Genomic DNA, 25,392 nt, shown 5'->3' with positions numbered 1-25,392 from the left:
TGATAAAATCACCATCAGTCAGTTGCAACAGGAAACTTGGATTTACCTGCTACAGCTTTATTCCTGCAACAATACCCTTAACACAACCGAACAACATTTACCTTATCCCAGGTCCTGGGAAGGATTTAATAGGTGGATTAAAATGCCAAACTGTAGATTACCTGCACATAATAAGTAATGCATTTTTAAAATTATTTGATATACTACCCATCTCAATTACATGACTCTGGTGGACTAACGCTATACACTATATGTAATGGACAGCTATATAAATTACATAAAGAAATAAATACTATTTAAAGCAGAATAAAAACAATATAACAAAATTATATATAGTAGTAAATATAGCAATAGCAATAGCAATTACTATATTGCTATAGTAAATATCACGTTATGTTTTGTTATATTATTTTAAAGATGATGCTGGGTGTTTACTGGTATATTTGCAGCATTATGGCTTCTAATTCTTTTTTTTAAAATGTGACAAAGATGCATGCACTAAGCTAGAATCATAAGTTTAAAAGAATAGGAAGCTATATGATAGAGTTAAGCTTTTACAAAATGCTTCATTGTATGGCATGTCAAGAATAGGACTAACTAAATGTGTTAATTGTTTTTCTGAAAATGTAAGTCTTTGGGTCAAGCTAAAATCAAATGGATGAAACAAAATATATCCTGTTTTGCATAATAATAGGGGACAGGGCTGTGTGCATAAAATTAAAATATAACATTAGCCACTTATAGCTAATAGTACATAAAACATACGCGATACATAGGTTTTCAGTAACCATTGATTCATTTCAGGTGAATTGATTACAAACAGTAGGAACCTCTGCACCAGATGGTTTATCTCCTTAACTTTCTTCTTAACAATTTCAACTACCAGCGATCAAATTTTGAAAAATGATATGCAGAATTACCCTTTTGAGGAAAAAAAAGGGAATAGCCTAAAGAAAAAAGAGCTTTTATGTATCCTTAGCTATTTATGTGCATAGTTGCTTCCAGTATGACAGATTTTTACCTAACACTGGCAGGTAAGGCTACATACTCATTATATAGAACTGATGCAACAAAATCTATTAATATTTTGTTCATGTCTTATTCAGGAATTCTTTCCCTTCCACTAGGAAAAAAATTAGGAAGATGTAACATTCAAATGTGCCAGCTGGATTTTTCTCTTGCTTAATAATACAAAATTTATCTGTATTATTTTAGACACCCATTGTGGGAATAAAATGTACTGATTTATAAATGTTTGAAGAAATTTTAGGAAAATTTTGTTACTGTTTATATAATTGGCTTTCATAAACCATTTCTTTCTTTGAATAATTCAGTTTTGAAATATCAGATAATGGGCTCCTTACAGGGTTGGGTTTCAAAAAAAGTTTACTACCAGTTCTGTGGCCGTGGCTTGTTTTGTTCGTCATGTGACTGGGTGGGTGTGGCTTCATGGTCATGTGACTGGGTGGGCATAGCTGGTTGGTTATGTGACTGGGTGGACATGGCCAACTTCATGTCAAGGGGCATCTTCTCTGGCCTTTTCTCGCCTCAAAGGCCTCAAGGAGATACAATTTCTTTGTCTATTTATTTGCTACTTCTGAATATCCAAAATATACTATTTAATCTTATGTATATATGCCATATGGGTACATACATAGTATAGAGTGTATATAGGCACACAAAAAGATACATTGTCTACTATATATTCTGTATGGGTACACAGAGCTCTTCTAAAACTATACACATTCAACCTCACTTCCTGCATTTGGAAAAACACATCCAGACACATCCACTTTCTGCCACACATTTAACTTTAACTTCTGTACATTAGAGCATTATACATGCCTTCAGATCTTCTTCCTTAGCATGCACTATATAGTAACCTAATACTTAAGCACCAATTTAGCTGAATTTTTCATAGCACATAGAATTCCTGACCATTTGGAACAATGAATAGAATTTACATGACTCAAACTCAATAATTGAAAATATACAAATGAATGGTTCCTATTAAGTTATTGGAATTTAAAGATCAAAAAGCAGTGAATTACAGTGTTTTAGTTTATTCCTGAAAACGTTATTAGATTCTAATCCATTGTCATGTAAATGGAGTGCTCATGCACTCCAAAATGGAGCCCATTTTCTTTTGTATCTCACACACAGGGCCAATTTGCTCTGGAGCTCCTTCTAGCTGTATGTGGAGATGGGAAGAAGTTTATGTAGCAGTGGATTTCATAATAAATTAAAATGTGATTTAAAATAACTTTTTGTTCAGTCTGATGTGAGGCTATGTGTTATCCAAATTCTATAACAATTTAATAACAAAAAAATTAGTTGCATGCATAGATAAAGATGTTGGTGAGTCAGTTGAGCTCTTAGAGTTTTGTTTTTTGGTTTGTCTAAGGCCAGCATCACAGCAGTTTATATACATATGGGGCACACACCCAAACTTATTCTGATCATTGACAGAAAGACTAAATTATCCAGTCTTTCGGGAAATACCCCATTAAGCTTCATGCATGCATGTGGATATCATTATGCAAGATTAATTTTTCTGAGGTCCTAGTGAAATTCACTAAGTCCCCACCTCCAAATGTTTCATGTGTATGACAAGTTATTGAAACATTTGTTTTAAAAAACTACATTGGGAAAATTTAAAAAAGTACATATTAATAATTTTAATGTTTTTCTATGTGTTTAAAATTTGTGCAGACTGGAGTTTGATATTTTTAAAAAAATCAAAATTCTGCTTTTCTTTGGTTTTAGTATTTCCCTGCTCTTTCTATATACAGTATGACCCTTTATTTTCCAGTCCTTTTGCAGGCCACATGCACATTTCAAGTTCTAATATCAGATCATGTAAATATTTTAAGCCTGGATAATAGTTGAATAGCATCTTGGAGTAAAAGGCATGATACATCCGATATAAAAACAAAATTCCCAAGCTTCTGACGTCTTTCTGCTCCATAATCAACTTAGAGGCTACAGCAGGTGGCTTGAAGGTAGAAGTTAGTTAATGATTAATAAGGCTTTTACACATCTTTTGCGTCACTTTTTCTTTCCAAATAATTTGCTAACAAGTCACCTAAGGGCTTGAAATCGATCAGGAAAATAACCAAAGGGATCCTGTGGTGCAATTGATAGTGATGATTAGAAAACCAGAACAATCTAGAACAGCAAATAAAAAAAGATTTATTATTTACTTTGCTGCAGTATTTGCTGAATGATGCTGAATGGTTTTATATTTGTATGTGTGTATATATGTATGTGTGTGTGTGTGTGTGTATACATACACACATTTGAATATCATCATTGTGTCATTTCTACCAGTGCCTTTCAGAAATTTATAAAATATTCTGCCTTTGTTTAAATTTTTTAATAAAAATATAAAATTTATTTAAATTTTAAATAAATTAAATATTTAATTTTAGATATGCATTTGTTCCAATAGTCAAGTAGCATAATTATAAAAATAATTATAATATCTCAAATATTCAGATTAATTCCACATTATTTTTGTTGCTTTAACCTGCTTATGCTGACTTCATTAGTTAAAGTAGAAATCCAGGTAGTTTATATCAAGCTGCAAAAAGTGTATTAAAAATACTTAAAATACTTAAATTATTAACTTTGGGAAGAATTGTTTGGCATGTGCACAGATGCTATTATGAATTTATAAATCGTAATATTAAAATATTAAAAAGTAGTTAGATAATGAGGTACATTATGGCCACTGGAATGCTGAACAAATTAGGTTCACAAAATACCCCCAGTGTGAGATCTGTAAAATCATAATTAACCTCCAGTGATATAAACAAATATGGTAATATTAAATAATCTTATAAAATCATATGGCATTTCAGAATGACTTCAAGATAGTGGTTATTTTTAATCAGTATTTAGGAAAATATAGCTTCTATTTATAAGTGGAAGATGCAAATAATCTAAGTTTAATAGTGAAAGTCAAGGAATACAGATAGTATAAAAAGGGGGGGAAATGGGACTAAGGTTAAATATGAAGAAGACCAAATGAATGAACTTTGGTTTTGGTACAAGCATCTGGGAATAACATGGATAGCCAAGAAAACAAGCAAATGGATAATCAAGTAAATCAAACCCAATTTTTTCATTTGAGGCACAATTATCACACTCAAATTATCATACTTCAGTCGCATGTGAAGACTTAGCTCTCTAGAGAAGTCTATAATGCTAGTAAAGGTGGAAAGAAAGAGAATAGCCCAACCATGGGTGCATTACTAGAAGTCCTGAAGGGCCTAGATTAGACACTAGGCAATTTTAGTAAAACTATAGGTACTTGGAGTTGTAAATACATGCATTGGATATTGGGGAAAATAATTCTGCAAAAAGTCTGCAATCATGACTATTGATTTGATGAATTCAGTGGAACTGATCAAGTATTTTGACCTTATATGAGAAAGGTTCTGAAGGACAAAGCATGGAAAAGATGGGCTTCAGCTTATCATCTTCTACTCCCCTTCCTGAATACAGTACTCTCCAAAAAATTTCTGTAGAGAAATCCAGAACATTCTTCAAGTATTTTGGGATATTGTAACACAGGTTTTGACAGCACTAAACTCTTCCTAAAGAAGAGAATGTGCAGCCATTTTTCTTATTTACTATCAGTTTTGTGCAGTGTAAAGTATTGTGGCTTCTCTTTTTTACACACTAACAAGGTTAGTAGAGGCATGATTAATTTTCAGCCTGGGAAGTTGAAGCACAATTGGTAGGTCATTTGCATATATTCCCAGCGTCTGCTTCTTGTTTTTGTTTTGCTATATTCACATGAGAATATAAAATGCAATGGGAAGTGTTTTGTAGGAAGGGGGTTTAATATAAAAGTTCAAAATGCACTATAAAGGGGGATAGGAGAGAGTCTTCCTGAAGCAAACACTGTTATTTCTATACTTCCAAACATTTATGGAGCCCAAATTATATTGTCAGATAGAATAATGACAGTGTGATTTGCCATGCATTCTATTTTAAGATCTTTATCTAAAATTGACACATAACTTGCTATACCTGAAACCCCAGGTGAGAAGGTTATTGGAGTATAACAAAGTTTTGACGTCAGAACTGCTATTTATTCCACTGGAAACTATTAGTGATGCATTGCCCCTTGGCAGTTGTGTTTTCAAAAATCCAGTTAAATTTTTATGACTGTTTCTGGCCAATTAGAGTTCATGCTCAATATAGAAAGAAGGGAAACTGGTTTCTATACAGTTTCAGAAATTCAAACATTCAGAAATGTTACAGCTCAGCAATAGAATTGGTGTAAATACCAAATTGTTACAAAATGTATTTAATTCCTTCTGTGCTTGTTTATGTTCATAGTAGTTTATTGACCACACTCATATTTCTGAATTTATACTGATCATGTACATATATATTGCAAAATAAGAACAGATTTCTTTTTTAAAAAGTTTGCAGTATGACAAAATAAAAATGGGAATCCCCATGAGCTATAAGCACTCATAATCAATAGGGAGAAAAAGCCTCTAGACCTTCATATTGTCTATGCTTTGCCTATACCCACTATAGCAGGGGTATCAAACTCACATCATCACAGGGAATCACGTGATGTATCAGGATATCATATGATGTATCAGGACTTCCTTTCCCTTCAGTAAACCGGGGACATGGCCAGCACCTGATGCATTTGGCTCATGGGATGGGAGTTGGACAGCCCTGCACTATAGCCAGTAATGGCTAACATTTTTGTTGTGTGCCAAAAATGCGTGCCAGCACCCATAATGCAAAGTGTGCCCCCACATGCAAATGCATGCACACACATGCCATACTCCCCCTACACAAGTGCCGTACTCCTCGCCTTCAAGCTGGTATTTCTTCCGGGGGGGGGGGGGGCAGAGGAGGCCGTTTTCAGAAATGAACTTCCGGTAGGCCCATTGGGCCTGTTTTTTGCCCTCCCCAGGCTCCAGAGAGTTTCCTGAAGCCTGGGGAAGGCAAAAATGGGCTCCCCCAGACCTCCAGAAAGCCAAAAATCAGCTGGCTTGTGCTCGCATACATGCTGGAGCTGGTAGCTCACGTGCCATTGGTTCGCCATCACAGCTATAAGGTTTTAAAATTCTGATTCAGTGCAAACAAAAAAAGTCTGCTTTGTTTTGTTTCAACTTCTAACATGAGAATAGGGTTGAAAATAAAAATATGATGCTTCAATTGTTCAACGGTTTGAATAGATTCTAACTGAGAGCTTTAAGGAAAGTCTAATTTCCATTCAGAATTAAGAGCAATTGCCAATGGCTAAAATGGTATAAAAAGAATAGAGATTTGTGCTTTATTTAAAATCTTGTGGGAGAGTCATTTAATCGTTCATAATTTTCAAATAGTGAATGCTACTGAACAACTAATAAGACACATAAAATTACTTAGTAAATAGCTCACTTTTACTAACACTATTTTTCGATTAATTAACAGCAAATTGATACAGTTGTCTTACACTTACTGATAATAGAAGAAGCAGAAATGAACAGAGGTATAAGTAAATACAGGCATTTGATGATTAAGTGGCTTTAAAGGGGTTCATGCATTCATTCATTCAACTTTTATAGCCATCCAACTGAGCTAATTGACTGGGTAGGTTAAAATTCTAAAAAATGATTAAAACAATTTTAAAAATGTTAAAGCAATAAAAAAATAAAAAAGTTAAAATTTAATGCATAGGTAAGGCTTTTGTCTTTGTCCTAACCCTAACCCCTAACCCTTCTCCTTTTCCTTTGTTCCATACAATTAAAAACATGGCCCTGAAAAACAAATGAAGAAATATAGAGTAAGGAAAGTTCATGCCCTTTCTCCATTTCCTGCCTTTCCTCCTGTCACTTACAGCAAGGAAAACCCTGCCTAATATATACTTTTGGTGATGGCTGGTATCATCATTATTAATGGATTATGGTTTAGGTTTATTAGAATTATATGCCGCCCTTCTCTCAAGGACTCAGGGCAGCGTACAATCTCAAGGACTCAGGGCAGCGTACAACATTAAAAGAAACACATAATACAAAAGTTTAAAAAAATTAAATAGAATATCCCAAACCCAATTAAAATTGACAATGACATTAAAAAAAAAATCGAATTAAAATTAACAGTGATCAATAATTTATTTTGTTTTATTCAGGCCAGGCTGGCTTGCTGGAAAAGCCAACTTTTTAGGGCGCGTCGAAAGGACCGGAGGTCAGGGATTATACGAAGCTCCGGGGGCAGCTATTGCCAGTTTTGTGTACCAACCTAGTATAGAAAGTATTAGTGTGTCTGGCTGCCTTTGTCTGGGCTCAAGCTGATAAGGCTTGGTTAGTTGCATCAAGGGAGACCTTGGGGGAATACCGGGGTGATAGGGTACACTGGAAAGTTAAAAATATTCTGGATGCAGGCAACGACAAACTACCATATTTTTCAGACTATAAGACACACCTTAGTTTTGGGGGAGGAAAATAGGGGGCAAAAATTCTGCTTACCAGGTATTCATCTGGCTAGCATCCTTAGTCTGGTCAGCTTCAGCACATAAGTTTGATGGTTTTGAGTGCGCCCACACAAGCTTTTTATCCCCTGCTTGGGGATTAAAAAAACAGCTTCTAAAGTACAGCTGATCATCAGGGAGAAGCAATGAGAAAAACAGGCAAAGCTCGGAAGATCACTTCACTCATTAGCACCTTGTTAGGGCTGAAAAAAGCTTTGAAAAACCTACATTTGGCATATAAGATACACCCAAATTTTCAGCCTCTTTTATGGTGGGAAAAAGTGTGTCTTATATTTTGAAAAATATGGTATATGTCTCTACCAAGGAAAAGGACGAGTGCATAATGTTATAAAATATGGGACATGATTCAATGGGTTTTCTTAGATAAGTTAATGGAGCCAAAAATGGCTCCAGGAAGGGGGGAAATATTGCAAAGATTTTTATAGAACTTCCTGTTAAGCTGAAAAAAAAATAGGAGCAAGAAAGAAATATGTCAATGTCTTCTCCCTCTAGAAAGCAAACATAAATGTTGTTCATACTCTCTCACCCTTCAAAGAGAAGTCCGATCTTTCTAAATGATGTAACTATCATTCCTAATTGGAAACGTGTCTGATATTGTCTGCCTTTTCCAGGGTAACCATCTAATTAAAGAGATTTCCAGAGTCTTGATCCTATTGAATAAAGTACTAATTGCAGTTGGTCTGTCAGAAATTGAATTCTAAGTTTTAACATTGTTTGAACCCATCCTAAATTACTGGAAGCAATTGATATAAATTAGCTGTTTTAGACTTGTTCCAATTGGATGTCCACATAAATTTTCACTGGAGAGAGGTTGAACTGTCTCCAGACTTGTCTTCCTTTTTGAAATTTGTTAACAAGATTATCTGGTAACCTAATATCTTCTGTACATTATTTGCAGAAAGTTCTGAGTATTGGCAGGTAGCACTAAGTTGCTAATATTAATCTTTAAATTACATTGATAGAATGTTTTGATTTTGGAATTACCTGTTGCTGCAATGAGCTGTCAAATGGTAACTGGAAATGTGGAAAGTGAGAAAGAAAGAGTTGTTAACATTTTTTTCTCATTTTTTTCTGTTCGTTATTTTTACTTGCAATATTTATTATGTTTGCTCCCTTTTATACAGCAATGTATTTTTGAAACAAAAGTAGCAGTGGACACTTTGGCACAATACTTCTATTTTCCCTAGTCTGGAAGATTGTAGCACTGCTATTCTGGAATTCCACAAGAATCAAGTGGGCTATAAAATTCTGGAATTATCTCTGGAAAGATTTCAGATAATAAGTGATAATCAAACACATTGTGGATTAAAATTATTGGGCATTTCTCCTAGATATTATCTTTGCAAGATTGTTTCCCTGTTCATTCTTAGTTCTAACCTTTTTCTAAATTACTCACCTTCTTTTCCCTTGCCTCCCCTCCCTCTCAAGCTTGCCCTTCTCAGATAAGTAGTTGAGAAATGTCTCTATGTAGTCTCATTCAGGAATTGATCTTACAATAATGTCAAGACTAGTCATTTATGAGTTGCCTGTTGATAGTTAACGCTATGTCAGCTTCTGAAGATTATTTTATTTACCTCGATGATCTTGACAAAATGACTGCATTAGTTCAAAGAACTGTTACTCATTTGGGACACACATTTTTTTCTTTTGATGTTAGAATAACTGGGCAGATGTACAGACTATGTTTTCAATAAAGTAACAGAAAGGACTTCAAAGACTTAATAGCACTTTAAATTTACTTTACTTGCCAAGAATACTTTAAAAATCCTTATGTATCTATGAATTTTGGAATATGCCTAATAAATCTTCCCTAGACAGTATTCATTTTTTTCGTATAGAACCAATATTATGCCTCATTTTATTTATTCTGCTGTAACATAAACATTTAATTGGTATAAATTTTGAACTCGTCTTGAATAGTATAAAAGTAATTTGGCCAAAATTGTTATAATTTCCGACCTTTACTTTTCCCCCAATGATTTTGTTAAAGTTCTGTAAAAGTTCATAGGATTCAATATGTTATTGCTTACTTAAAAATGTATAGTTTATGGTAGTATAATTAAGAAAGGCATCCATTGAAAAAATGTAATTATAATAGAGTTGGTTTTTAAATTTATTTTGTGTTTGCTGGCTATGAGAAAGATGTATAAAAACACTACAGTCTCACTTTTGGCTATTCTGCTTTTTCATGTTTACTTCCCAAAAGTTGGTTTTGTAAAAAAAAGAGAGAGAGAGAGAAAGAGAGAGAGAATGATTGAAGGCCGTATTGAGAAAAAAAATCAGTTGTACAAGTTCCTAAATAAAACTGCATATGTATCTTATCATCTAACGTTGCTGAACCTGGAAAAAATCTTTTTTGAAAGGCGACACATCAATATGTCATTAGAAAACAAAAAATTTTCAGGATAGTAAAAATCTTAAGTTTTAACATTAGAAACACCACAGTGATATTTGCCATAGGTTTTGTTGTTGATTTATAAATAACCTATCAATTATTATCTGTTTAATTATTATTTCAATTTATACACTCAACCAACCAACCAGCTAGCAAGGGTTAAAAACATAAGAAGAAAACAGTACAACAATAAAACATGCCTATGTGCCTATAAAATATGGAGATTATCATTGTTAAATGTAGCTTTACTAATAACAAATGTATATATTTATCTTTTCCTTTGTGCTCTTATAGGCAGCAAATACAGCCTGTTCTAGGATCGTTTAGTCAAGCAGAAACCTTATTAACATCTTTTGGAGTACAGCCAGCAAGTTTAGATGGTGTTCTTTTGGATGTCGGTTGCTCTTCTTTGCAGTTAGATACACCAAAAAGAGGTTTTTCCCTAAAAAAGGATGGCCCATTGGACATGAGGATGGACGGTGACAGGTATCTATTGCTAAAAAAAAATATTATGTAATCAATTTCTCAACAGCAAGTTGAATTTAATTTCCCTTTTAGAGTGCCCTGCTATATCTCTCTGCATAATACAGTCTATAATAAATCAGTTTTTATTTCATTTGACAAAATAATATTCTATGCTGTATTTTTGGCATTTAGTGCCAGATTTTTTTAATCTCTTCTATTTCCCCCTACTATCCTTCACCCCAGCAGTTAAATTTTTATAAATGTTAATAAAGATATTGGTTCTAAATCTGTCTTTTAAAATTGACACAAATCCTGACCAAGTCTTGAATGATTATAATGGATACAATAGAATTAAATAGGGGAAGCCATTCCCTTATGCACATCTTACTCATCCGTCAAATTAGACAATGATGATTTTATTCCAGGCTGTTTTATAGGAATCACAATAAATCTATATTAGGTTTGTTCAATTATTGATAGTATTATCTAATTTAAAATTGCTCAAAATGAATAACTGTTGTTTATCAGTATCAATGTAATAAATATTTTAATTTCTTTGGATTTATGCGGCTCACTGGAAAACTACATTTATGTAATCCTATACATACATATATGTGTGTGATTTTTGAATAGAATCTGCCAAGTATATGCAACAATAAATAGATACACATTATTAAAAATAGTCCTAAAGACAATGATTCAATAAATTATACAAACAATATAAATATAAATAAATAATAATTAAACTTGCCGTAATAGTCCTGGTAGTTACAGAAGACAAAAAATCTTGGACAGATGGAGAAAATCTGGGCATTGACACTTTTTCCACCTGTCAATTACAAAGGCCGTACTACTTCAATTCACACATATACTACTTCAATACATTATGACATTGTAGGGTCTTGGACAATCTTGATGTACATGAAGGCCATCTAAAGCTAAAGAATTGACAGCTGATGTGAACAAGCTGAGCAGGAATGTTCCTAGAAACAAGGAAGATTTTAAAAGCACTGGAAATAATAAAGCACGAAATAACAACTATAGCCAAGAAAATCAGAAGATAACAAAATAGAATTGTATGTTATATGCAGATCCTCCAACTTTAGTCAAATCAGAAATGTTTTTACTATTCCATCAATGGAGAGACTGCAATGAACCATCTCACATTCGACAAAAAAGAAACAGCTCCATAGGACAACCAAAAGAAATCCAACAAGAATGCAGCTTGGGTAAAGGAGGTAAATAAGAATTTTTAAAAAGCTGAAATGAAAGTACCTATAATAACAGCAAAAGTAGGGAGAAAAGGACAAGGAAAATCAAGTATAGTCACCACAAAGTGAAGATAAACTGCATGGGTTTTACATACAAGCAGTTTAACAATATACAACAAGGAGGTGAAATTGAAGATTAGTTGCTATCTGGCATTTGATAATCAGAGATCCAACAAAAGGGACAAAACCAAGCAACTACAGGCTAATTACCTGCTTACCAACCACTTTCAGATTGCTAATTAATGTTGTAGATGATTGCATGTAGTTGCAAACAAGCTCTTCCCATCCGGGCAGAAAGGAAATTGCCCAAATAGCAGAGGAACAAAAGATCAGTTTCTAATTGACAAAATGATTGTTTTTTAAATTGCAGAAGGAAGATCAATTTGAATGTAGCTGGATTGATTACAAGAAGGTACTTGATTCCCTGCCAGTGATGGACCTAGAAATAAAAGGATTCATTAGAAAAATTAGAAAGATCAATAGCACAGTAGAAGACACAGTTGCTGGTCAATAGTAATAGACTGGGAGAAGTTAAACATCAGGAGAGGAATCTTTTGAGGAGACTCACTATCATCACTACTGTTTGTCACTGCATTAATTCCTCTGCCAACAACACTGAACACATTAGGTCAGGGGTGTCAAACTCATGGCATCATCATATGACATATTGGGACTTTTCCCCTCTTCACTAAACCAGACGTGGCCGTGACCAGTGCATGACACATCCAGTCTGCGGGCTGCAAGTTTGACAGCCCTGCATTAGGCCATTAGGTACATCTGAAACAGAATCTGTATGTATATATATACAGCAATTACATTGCAATGGTGTTTGGATTAGACAAATGTGCCACCCTGAATGAATCAAAATGCCCTAAGGAAATAACATCAAGAGTCTGCGTGAAGAAGATGGATGGGTAGATGGATGGATTTATATAGCAGTCCATTTTTCATCCAACCTTGGGCATATTCCAGTCAAAAATTTAAAGACATATAATACCGTGGCACCCTTCAAATTGATACTAGCAAGCACATAGTAGGTAATAAGAATGTTAGTAGTGAATGCATCATGCGAGTGAAGAAGTCCAAACTCAGTGGAAGAATTACCATTAAGGCAGCAAACTCCTCAGCAATTCCAGTCATTAGATACACAGGTGGAATAGTGGACTGAACTCAAGCAGTCCTTGAGAGAAAGATGAGGAAAATAATGACACTGAACCATGTCCTTCATCCGTGCAAAGATGTTGACAGAGTCTTATTTATCAAGGGGCATAGGTGAATGGGGAATGTGGCAGACAGCAAGAAGAAAAAAGGGCATTTGAAGAATACCTGAAGAATAATGAAGAAGATGCACTGAAGCTAAATCATGAAAATTTATTCCGTATGAAAGAGACCAAACTGGCCTAAAGAAAGACCAAATGAAGAACAGAAAAGAGACATGACAAAGCAAAGTACTACTTAGCATTATGCGCATGCGCACACAAACACACACACACAAACAGAATTAGCAGGTAAAGCAGTGGCAATGGTTAAGAGGAGGAAAGTTGAAAGAAGAGTGGGGACTGTTCTGCCTGCACAAGGCCAGGGCTAAAGAAAAAATGCATCTAAGCCAGAACTGAGAAGACAGCAATAGACAGCAAATGTCATCTTTGCAATGAAGCTGGAGAAACAATTACTACCTAATTAGGCACTACAAAAAGATTGCACAGAGTGACTATAAAGCATGACAAAGTGGTAACAATGGTACATTGGAAGATCTGCAAGAAATACCATTTGCCTGCAAGCAAGAACTGGTTGGAGAATAAAATAGAGAAGTAAAAGAAAATAAAGAAGCCAATGTGCTTTGGAACTTCAATTCAAGCATTCAAACATCTGGCACATAATACCCTAGACTTAACAATTGTCACTAACAAAGACAAAGAACTCAGGATAGTGGATGAGGCAATATCTGTAGAAAGCAAAATAAAAGAGAAAGAACTGGAAAACATCACAAAATACAAATCTTCAAATAGAAGTAGAACAACTGTAGCAAAAGAAAGCAAATATAGTACCATATAGTGATTGGCACTTGGGTGCCGTCCCAAAATATCTGGTGTACAACCTAAACATTGGCATTGACAAAATCACTATAAGTTAATTTCAAAAGGCATTTTTACTTGAATCAGTTTACGTCCTACAATGATAACTTTAATATCAAGCAACATCTGTATATCCAAGGTCTTTGGATCACTTCATAGGTAGATAAAAATGTGAAATACACTCTCTAAACATCTAGCTGTCTTTGCAATGAACCATAATAATACAGTAATTAGAAGTAGAACAACTGTGGCAGGAGAAAGCAAATATAGTAGCAATAGTGATAGGCTTCAATACAGAAACATCTGGAGTACCACTTGAACACCATTGACATTTGACAAAAATACTATCAGTTAATTGCAAAAGGCAGCTTTATTTGGAACAGCTTACATCCTGCAACAATATCTTTAACAGTTATCCCAGATCCTTGGGAGGGATACAGTAGATCAGGTATTTCAAACTCAATTTCATTAAGGGCTGCATCAGGGTTGTGTTTGACCAGGTTGATGTCACTTATGTCGAGGGCACCTGTAGCGGCTCAAGTGCTCTGCCAGTGAAAACGGGCTCCTGAGCTCCATTTTCAACTGCGATAGCCTCCTGCAACCCTCTGCCTGCGAAAAAGGAGCTTGTGCATGCTGCTCGTGGCTCTCCCAAGTTCTGTTTTAGCTGGCAGAGGTACTGCCGGCCAGTACTTCACTGTTTCCAGGGTGGCCCCATGGGCCAGATCTAAGCACTCTGCGGGCTGGATCTGGCCCCGGGGCCTTGAGTTTGACACTCCTGCAATCTATGAATAAAAATGCCATATCCAGTCTAAATGTATGACTGATTGTGTGATCAATACAGTAATAAATTGCCACCTGACTCTTAGCAGTTCAAACCAGACTGTAGATAATGGGAGTTTTTGCAGATAATGATAGTGAACTAGCATATAATGCTAGCAGAATTTTAAATTGCCATTTACTAATGCACACACTTTCAGAAGAGATAAAATTACTAAACAAAAGAGACACCACTATAAGAATCTTATAGCAATTCTATATCAACTTGAATGAAGAGAGTTATAATTGAAATGAAAGAGTGATTAAGGTTAACACGGGAAAGATTTGAAGCAGCTTTTAGTTGTCTAAATTCCAAATTCCTTTGGCTATGATTACAAATTAAAGGTAAATTTAGACAATTGTGGAAACAATCAAACTATAAAAGTGTGATGGCTAATCTTTTTGTTGTTGTGTGCCAAAAGCGCGTGCGCGCATGTGACATCTGTCATTGCATCCATAATGCAATGTGCATGCACCCCCACATGTGTGCTCTCACCCCTGTGCATTTGCATATGACCACCCCCCCTGTGCTGCCCCGCCACCCCCACATATGCATTCCTTCACCCATTTTTTGCTTCCAGGTTGGTGCAGGAGGCTTTCCAAGCTCAAAACAGGACGCCGGGAGCCTTGCGTGGCACCCCCGCACCCTGTTTTGACTTCCAGGTTGGTGCCACCTGTGGCATGTGTGCCATAGGTTCGCCATCACAGCTATATAACATAGTACGTCAATCTGTAATTTGGGGAAAAGGTCAGAAAGAAAGGAAAAATACCTAAATTCCTCTAATTTACTTTTTGTCCTTTTGGTCTGCTGTTATCTAGAATTAAAAAACATCATAGCCTTTAGTGGCTATGTTGAAAAGATTGTTCTGGACCGATCTTTGTAGATAATAACATTTCTAAAAATATAATCCGTTTTTCTGTTTAAAAAAAACAAAACTTCTGTCCAGTTGAAATTGACTGAAGTAACTTGAAATAAAAGCAGTACAAGTAATTTTGAAGTAATTGTTTCCTTCAAGGTTTCCTACTGAAAGAACTTCTTGAAGATTTTTTTTTCATTGTTTTGAACACTATTGAAACTGGTAGATTCAAACCAGGTTCTGTGCCAATTTTTTTTCCAAAAACATTGGAATAGCTATGTTTTCTTCTTAGTTCATCTGTATTCAGTTGCCCTGCTTATATTTATTGTAGCCAGATATGCCCAATGTTTTATGAAACATCTTTCATAAAACATTCTAAATCAAAAGTGTGTATGTACATATATGTATTTGTATTCAGTTTTAAAAGGCAAATTAAAATAAATGTTGCTTTCTAGCCTCCTCCCCCTGGTATTTTAGGAACATTACTGAACTTGATTGATTTCAATTCTTTTTTGTTTTTGTTTTTAATACCATTTCTGAATGGTGAGACCTTTAAGTGATCATTAAATACATCACATTTTCTTCATGGTAGATTATTTTTCATAACATTAGATTTGAGGAAAAAGGTCAGAGAGATTAAGGTTCTCTTTTTTGATCAGGGAACAGAAAAAGCGATGCGATGTCTCGGGGAAAAAAGTCTGTTTCTGAAATGAATTCACCTTCTAGTTTTATGCAATATTTTGTCTTTCTGAGTTATATTTGAACTATGGCTATGCTCATCAACTTCATAATATTAAAGTTATGCTGGGAATGAACCTCTATATGTACGTTTAAGAAGATACTTTAAAGATAGAAGCACTTTCTATTTTCTTATTGTGAAATCTCTGTACTTGTATGCAGCAAGTGTGTGTTTGACTTTGACTTAATGCTGTGAAGCTTCACCCCTTGTCAATGGAGGCTGACGTCAGTGAACTAATTGGCTGTTCTTGTGCGTAGGTATCTTGACACGCCCACTGCTGCTGATGTTGTGAATGCTTTAGATCAACAGGCACTTGCGTCCATCCTAAAAACATATGGGGAGGAGAAGCATGCCAAAAAAATAGCTTCAACAATTGTTCAGGCACGCAGCATCTACCCCATCACCAGAACGCGGCAGCTTGCCAGCATTATTGCAGGTATCCTCATTAATTCTGTGCAGTGTCCGAAAGGGAAAAAATATTAATCCACAAGTCCCAGAGGGATCTATTTGTACTTGAAATCGTGCGGGATCTAATCCTGTCTATCCTGCTCTGATGTCAGCTATTTTTCCCCCATATGCTCTGCCTTTTTATATTGTCGAATGATGATTAGTTTAATAATAGATTTTACATGGTGACATTTATAATTTTGCCTATCAAGATGAAATCTGAGATGATAAGAACAAGGAATGTTAGGCAAGAAGTTTCATTTACCTATCAGAATGAAACCATTTATTTGTCTTTATTTCTAAAATCCTATTTGTTATAAAAACAGGTTGGTTATTTATACATTTATACATTGTGCTATCTATTGGCTGTAAAGATAAGCTGATTAGTAATATATTTCAATCACTGATACTAATAAAATTAAGAGGACTTAATAAAACATATGACTACTCATTTGGAGAAATGCTTAGGACTTTGTGGCAATCCCACCCCCCTATAAATCTGTCCAGTCTTGAGTGAATTTTGTGAACAGATACAGAGTTCTTTGAATTCTGAGATTTTCCTTTTGAAGTCTCTTCCCAGGGAGATTCATTGAATATCGTCTTTTTTCTTTAAAAAAGCTAGTTGAAAATAAAACTGGCTTCTGCAGAGGAGGGATCATATACTCCACCTCCCAGACTTTTAATTTTTAATTGTTTTAATTGAGTATAATCCTATTGTTGCTACTATTATTGTCTTTAAAAAATCCTACTGTGGGTACTTCAAATAAGTACCAACCCATATTTGAAGATCCATGAGTATATAGAATTTGAAAAAAAGAGGCAGATTTTGCTGTACAGCAGGATTTTAATCATTAAATAATTGATGGATCACCATTTCACAATTTCCTATAGGAACCAATCATCTGTGGTCTTAGAAGACTTCTAGATGTGTGATTTAACTCAAAAATCAATAGTTCTTAAAGCTGCTCAGCAAAAACATGGAGTATGCATTTTGTATAGTGATTGTAATTGTGGCAGTTTCCCACAGTTTATAATTTTACAAATACTATTTTTTTTTCAAATTAATTCATCTTGTTCTCTCTGTTGTTTGTTTTCTAGCATTTTTATCTGTTTTACTGTTTTTATTGTTTTTAAGTAGTTTTGTAGTATACTTTAATAGTAGTGTTATTGTACAAGCCCAGAATCGCTTCACATAAGATGAGTGGCCATATAAATTTGAGAAAATATCAACCTGCCTTTAAGGAGACTGATGATTGATTCATGAAGATAAGCATGGTTGAATCTGACTTTTAACATCTTTCCAGATGTGGCTCAGATAGTAATAATGGCTGTTTCATTAAGTAAAAGATTCAAAGATTTGGAAAATGTCTATATCTTTACACAATTTACAGTATTATATATATATAATTCTGAATTTAGACATAATATTTTTCTTTCAGTACCATGTTAATGTCAGGAAAGAGGCAGGTGACACCGCCTTTCCAAGAATTATACAGTAACAGTTATAATCAAATCAGTAAAATATTTCCTCAGCCTTTTACCAGCTTCTGGGACAAAACTTGGAGAACATTTGAAAAATGTGAGTGTGTTTAAAAGGCTCATAATTATCCCCCAAATGCCTCTTTTTCCTCTAATTTGGTGATTCCACTCTGTCCAATAGTGCTTATGTCACAATGGATCCTTTTAATATTGTTGTTCAAGGATTGTGTAGTGAATGAGAATGTTTTGCTAGCTTCAGGATACTGAACATGTGTAGGGACTCAGACATTCAAAACTACTGGAGAATGGACATTGCCATCTACTGGCAAATAAATATCCCAGGATAAGAGGTGATATTTGTCCCTTAAACTATTTAAACCTATTTAACTTCGGCTCTCAATTTCCATATGAAGAAACCATTCCTAATATCCTTTATTTCATCTTTTCTCTTTGTTGATTACTGATAATATTTGTATGTAATCGTTTTTCATAATTTATTATTTTTAAATTAATAGGATGGACCTTACAATATTAGATAAGCAATAGCAATAACTAAATTTTAATTAATTTATTTGGTAGAAAATTTATATTGCCAAAACCACAATAAGGCAGATTTTCCAATGGGTTGGTGTGCAACTGCCTGAAGAAGTCCAGGCATGTTTTTTGGCAATACTTTTAGAAGTGGTTTGCTCTTGCTTTCTTCCTAAGACTGAGAAAGAGTGACTGCCCCAAAATCACCTAGCTGGGGTTGTGCCTAAGGCAGTACTAAAACTCACACTCTTTCAATTTCCAGCCTAGTGCCGTTAGCTAGTATACCAAACTGGATCTCACATGACTCATATCAGTAAATATATTTGTCATATAATATATAATATTTAACAATCTATACTAAACTCTTAGAATGACACAAGTGTTTATTCACAAAAAGAATCATAGTTAAAAAAGTCATTTTTGGCCCTGAATCCAACTCTAAAGCAATAGTTCATCAATGAACCATTGTGATGATTAAAAAAATTCAGCTTCTCAGTATACCTACCATGTCTCCCTGAAAATAAGATAGGCACTTGGCTTTATTATTTTTGAGATGCAGGAGGCGGCAAACGTGGTCACCTCATGGTTGCTGCTGAGTTGCAATATTTTCGGGGGGGGGCTTATTTTAGCACATGCGCTCAAAAGCCTGATTGGGCTTATTATCCGTGGAGATCTTATTTTCAGGAAAACAGGGTACTTGTTTTTTCTGATCAAAAAACAAAAAATTAATTTAATATTCTTTGTCTTTTATTTGTTTTAATAATAAGGTAGTAATTGACTTATGAGAATTTAACTTGTCAAGAAATTGAAAAGTATAAGCAAATGTATCTCTTTAAACAGTCATACAGGATAAACAAATTTTATTCAGGTTGGTCCAAATTCACAATATTTTAATTAATAATTTGAAAATTTATAGCATTTCAGTTGGATATTAAAATTGTTAACACTTCTTTGATGAAAGGATATAAGCTACCTCATTGAAACTTATTAAATAATTCCTCTAACAATAATTAATTTTTAAAGTATGTCATAACACTCACAAAATAAGTCTTGCATGCTGGCAAGCACAGTGTTTGTGAATTTAATTCAGAAGCTTACAATTTAGTGCATTTTAACATGCACATCTATTAAGGTTTTTTTTTATCATTATGCAATATCAGAATAACCTCAAACTAAACTAAACAACAGATACTTTCTCCTTGGGATTTTAAATCATTTATCTTCCAGAAACATGGTATTTTTATGAATGAAATCTATTCTGTTCTATTATTATCTCTAGTAAAGCTTGTTACCAAGCAGATTTTTCTTCCACTGCCAGCATATATATTTTTTACAAAGGTGTAAGAAAGATTAGATTTATTTATTTTTTCTGAGCCACCACTGGTGAAGAATGAAATCTTTCTGTCTATCCATTTTCATTTTCTTGACTGGACTCATTCTGTTTAAACTGAGATTAGGAGGAAAAACATAACCAAATCATTTCTTTTGCTTTTTCTCTGGTTTCCTTGTGGCCTTTTACTTCTTTATTTTGCAACCTTTATATCCATTTTCATTTGTTTGACAAGTAATCAAAACAATAGAACAATATCACTATTAAAATATGAAAATATTTTTCTGTTTATCAAACAGTGCAAAATTAAATAAAAGGCAATGTTCTTGAGATATTCTAATCTAAATATAAAATACTTAAGAAGAAATCATCAGTACTTTTATTTCTATTTATAAACAAATTGGAAATGGGTACATCAATTCACTCCAGGACCAAATTTATCTTCTCAGTTAATAGCCTAGATGTCATATTCTAATCTGTTGAAGTTCATAGAGGCTTTTTAAAAGAGATAGTATAACTAAAATACTAAGGTATATATTTATTAATATTTGTAGGGTTTTTACTATTAGAGATAGTCCTAGTTTAATGTTCAGTTGCTTATTGACTATTTGAAATCACGATGGACCTCCCCAGAACTACTTATGACCCAGTTTCCAGCTACACACACACACACACACACACACACCACAATATCACATTTTTATCACATTTTGGGTGCTTGGCAACTGGCTGACATTTAGCACTGTTGCATGGTTTTGTGAAAATGATTTTTGGCAGCTTTTTCCAGTTTCCAGTGTTTACTTCTTTGTGACTGCACTTTTTTTTTTCTGTAGTCATTAAACGAATCACACAGTCATTAAACGAATCTGGCTACCCTCATTGATTTGCTTATTGGACGTCCTCTTGGAAGATTGCAAATGGCAATCATATGATTGCAGAATGCTGTAACTGGGATAATTTTAGATAATTGCTGAATGCCTGATTTTTGATCACGTGACCAGGGTACACTGCAACAATCATAAGTCACTTTTTTTCAGCCTTTTCCTAACTTCAAATGGTCACCAATCAAATACTCATTAGTTGAGGACTACCTATATTTACAATGTACAATAACAGCAGTATATATATATATATATATATATATATATATATATATATATATATATATATATATATATATATATATATATATATATATATATATATATACACACACACACACACATACATACATACATACATACATATATATATGTTGCAAATAGATAATAAATATATGTGTGTATAGGAAATTAGTGTATGATTCATTAATGTTTTATTTATAGTGAGTATCACAAATTGAAATGGTAAACAAAACTGATTATCATGACTAAGAGAAGAGCTCTTCTCTTTTTAGGAATGGAGGTAGTTGGTATAGAAAAGTAAGGTAGAGAAAGTGTTCCTGTTCACAGCTGATAATAGAATAGAATAGAATAGAATAGAATTCTTTATTGGCCAAGTGTGATTGGACACACAAGGAATTTGTCTATGGTGTATATACTCTCAGTGTATATACACCATAGACAAGATACATTCGTCAAGAATCATAACTTAATGATAGTCATAAGGTACAAATAAGCAATCAAATCATACTAGGAAATAATCAATATAAAACATAAGGATACAAGCAACAAAAGTTATAGTCATAAGTGGGAGGAGATGGGTGATGGGAACAATGAGAAGATTAATAGTAATGCAGACTTAGTCAATAGTTTGACAGTGTTGATTGAATTATTTGTTTAGCAGAGTGATAGCAGTTTAGGAAAAAACTTCTTGCGTCTAGTTGTTTTGGTGTGCAGTTCTCTATAGCGTCATTTTGAGGGTAGGAGTTGAAGCAATTTATGTCCAGGATGTGAGGAGTCTCTAAATATTTTCACAGCCCTCTTTTTGACTTGTGCAGTATACAGGTCTTCAAAGGAATCTTGTGATTCAAGAGTCTCTCCATTGTGAGGCCGCATTTTTAAAGTGAATAAGAATCTGTTCAACGCAGATCGCATTCTTATTTATTTATGAATTATCAATTCTGTTCCTTTGTTTTGCCACTATACAGCTGGTCTTCTCACTTGATTCATAACTATTCAATGGCTTTCTTTCAAGCAGTTAATCAGAACCCCAGTGAGTTTTAGGGTTATATTTGAGCTAAGAAATTGACATGAAGAGAGGAAAGAAAACAGAGCATTATCTACACATGTCATGCAAATCTTTTAAATTAAATTAAATTAAAATTAGAAATCCTATCTTGCCTCAAACTAAATTATTCAGTCATTTCATAGGCATATATAAGGACTATATATCCTCAAAATGAGCCTCTAACAGATATCCCAAAAACTGTCAATAAAATTGGTTGCAGAAAGGTCCAATTAAAAGACTTTGAGGTTTTTTTTTTGAGAAGGTGGGAATCTGAAAAGTAGATTGTTGCCAAATAGGGTCTTCATGAAAAAGCAACATCAAAACAAGTGATGAATTTGGAGGACTTAAGAATTTCAAAAATGGCATATTTGGCCATCCCTACTCTAATTCCACTTAAAGGCATGTCTATCTTCCTGAGTAGAAATGTATTTATTCATATGATAGTTATTGCTCTCTGACGCTCAGCCTATCCTCATGCAACATTGTCCTATTTATTATGCTAGCTATCGTTTTCTTTCAGTTTATGCTTGGCATAATTGAGGTCTTGTTAAGCATCTGAAATTGCCTTCAATATTTTTGGAAATAATTGAGATACTTTTTTTAAAAAAATGTATTATAAATTCAGGAAAAATAGTTCCTAGGCTATGAGATCCTCAAGGCATAAAATACATACATATTTTACAAACCTTCCTGCTACAATAAACCTAGATATAATTTTCCAGTATTTTTGGGACGTGAGAAACATAATTCCCACCATCAGCGGAAGGGCTTTGTCAGACTCAGAAGCTGTATCTTGAGATCTATACTTAAAAAATGGGCAGTGCTAGAATCTATTCTAAGAAGAGGTTGGTGGTGGTGGGAGTTAAAACATGAAATGGTAGTAGCTGTTTTTCACCCCTTTTTCCAATTCAGAAAAAAAAGTGGAAAGAAAAGACTAAATTTGGAAGGAAGCTGAAATTTGAACCAAGTCTTGGGATAGTGTAAGGCCCACAAGATAAATACATGTGGGTTTCACTTTTTGCACTTTGGTTTTAAATGAACATTTGTCTTGGAGTATTCGATTTTCTAGTTTGGAAACATCCACAAAAAATATGACAAAATAAAATTGTTGATTAGGTTGTACATGAGTTCTTTGGCCTGCATTTTTTGTTGCAGTAATATTTTCGGTGGGAGTAGTAATGTCACAGTGCTGCCATTTTTAATGTTACAGTTATTCACTGTATCAGTCTCCAGATGTTGCTGCACTCTAGTTAAACGCTAGGTTTTGGTGGTATATAAATCGAATTAAAACATAATTATGGCTTATGAGAGTTGCTCTATTGGAACATCTGGTTTTATATGGCAATGATGCATTATTTTAATATATAATCTGAACAATTTATCAAGGATTTGTAAATTGCTCCCAGTTTCTACAAATGGCACTTAAGGCAAATAAATCCATGCCATGATGAACTAGATGAATGAAGTGTTTTTCATCTACTCATAATTTTTTGTCTATTCATGCTTACATAAATTACATTATAAGGCCTAACTAAATATGAATTGAATGCATCTTATATAAGGATTTTAATTGCCCACAAGAAGCTCCTGTCAAATGAAAATTTCATATATAACCAATTATATAATAATTTCATATAACCATTTTTTTGTATTTAAGTACAATGACAATAAAGATTATACTTATATATACATGAAATATATATGATGCTTTAAATTATAAATCTAAAATGAAAAATATTTAAAAACTATGACTTGCTGCGGACACCAAAACATTTTCTCCATCTAAATGTAGACATTCTGTGTAAATTCTGCATATTGTGAAATGGAAATGAGGCATATACCCAACTGTAACCTTTCAACAGACAACCAAAATTAGTCCTCATTTCCATTATTTAGTAATGCAGTGCAAGCAATAGGATGGAATGTTTGTCCACTGGTAAGTATTTTAGTAAGTAACTCTGGCATCAAGTCAGAATCAGATTGATAGGAAAAATAGCAAGATTGTAAACAAAATGAAATAAAATAACTACATTTTAATCCATTCGTTTCAAAGCAGCAGCAGTTAATGTTCATTATATTTCATGGTGCCAAATAAAACAGGTGAATAATGTAAATGACTGCAGACTTCCAGAAAAGTAAAAATAGATTATTTTTATTTCAAGTGTATATAAAATATATGAAGTTGGATGCTGCAGTTTATTGAAACAAGTTGTTTTGGCTGATTATGAATTCAAATAATATAAAATATTTCTTTACAACTTGCCAACTTGAACCAGCATAATGTCAACACTTACCAGAAATGAAATTGAGTTTTGAATAACCTAGAGATTCAGAGACACTAGCTTGTTAAAATTTTTGAAAGCCAATATTAAAATGGCATCAATTTCAGATATTTGCCATAATTAACTGTTAAAATGATTATAAATGTATTCAAAAGTGTTCAAATGCCAAAATATTTTCACTTCCTTTTTTCTTTTTCTTTTTAAATAGGTGCTTTTCCAGAAACCATTTTTTATGCTCGAAAAGACAAACTTTCAAGACCAGCACATTTAGCTACCAAAACTTTTCAAGCCTTGCGCATATTTGTCAACAATGAGCTACATGAACTCTATGAAGGTTTGAAGGCAGCTGAACATTTTCTAAAACCTGGTGGAAGACTTGTAGCAATTACTTTCCATTCTTTAGAAGATCGTATTGTCAAAAGATTTCTGCATGGGATAGACATTTCAGAAAGGTTCAACCTTAGTATAAGGCAGAAGATCAGGAGAGCAAGAATGGACTTGTTAGAAGGGGAGGATGAATCGCTCGGTGAAAATTATTGTTCAAAATGGAAACTTATAGAAAAGAAAGTTCTCACTCCCCAGGATTCAGAAATTAAAAACAATCCCAGGGGACGCTCAGCAAAACTAAGAGGAGCTATCAAGCTATGATCTTATCTTTGTTCGTACAATTTATGAAAAAAATCTTTACATTAAAGATGAGAACACAAAATTGTTGTCTTTACTGTTTGTTGCTCTTGCATAGCACACACAGTTTCTAACTAAAAGGAAAGATGAAGAAAAAACCAACTCAAACCTATGAATGTAAGGATGCAATTAAATGTGTTTTATATCACTGCCAGAAATTAGGGTTCACATTTGCAGATTCAGGAAGTAAATATTTTTAGTTTTCTTGAAGAGAACAAATCTGGCTGCAAGAGTACTCTCAAATATATAAAGTGCAAGTGATACATAGGATGATAACTTTCCCATTCTATCAAAAAGGCAGCAGTATAGATAGTATATAGGGAGTCCTCAATTTATGAACAC

General features: G+C 33.8%; 1 protein-coding gene across 2 annotated transcripts in view; it reads left to right on the top strand.

Annotated features, from left to right (window-relative positions):
- The window catches only part of METTL15 (methyltransferase 15, mitochondrial 12S rRNA N4-cytidine), a 69,004-nt gene extending 43,929 nt beyond the window's left edge, over window positions 1-25,075 (top strand). The window contains exons 5-7 of one of the 2 annotated variants that reach the window (XM_014064027.2): window positions 10,200-10,391; window positions 16,386-16,564; window positions 24,575-25,075. In XM_014064027.2, the coding sequence (XP_013919502.1) occupies window positions 10,200-10,391; window positions 16,386-16,564; window positions 24,575-25,014 (811 nt within the window). In that variant the 3' untranslated portion in view covers window positions 25,015-25,075. The remainder of the gene's footprint in view (window positions 1-10,199; window positions 10,392-16,385; window positions 16,565-24,574) is intronic. The other variant, XM_087718810.1, reaches the window with a different exon arrangement.
- Window positions 25,076-25,392: the final 317 nt, after the last annotated feature.

The sequence above is a fragment of the Thamnophis sirtalis genome, unplaced genomic scaffold (genome assembly GCF_051295495.1).
Source record: "Thamnophis sirtalis isolate CommonGarterSnake01/CBP01778 unplaced genomic scaffold, rThaSir2_p1.2 scaffold_1, whole genome shotgun sequence".
NCBI classification, from domain to species: domain Eukaryota; kingdom Metazoa; phylum Chordata; class Lepidosauria; order Squamata; family Natricidae; genus Thamnophis; species Thamnophis sirtalis.
Note: the sequence above shows the minus strand (reverse complement) of the source record. Positions and strands in the feature narration are given on the sequence as shown.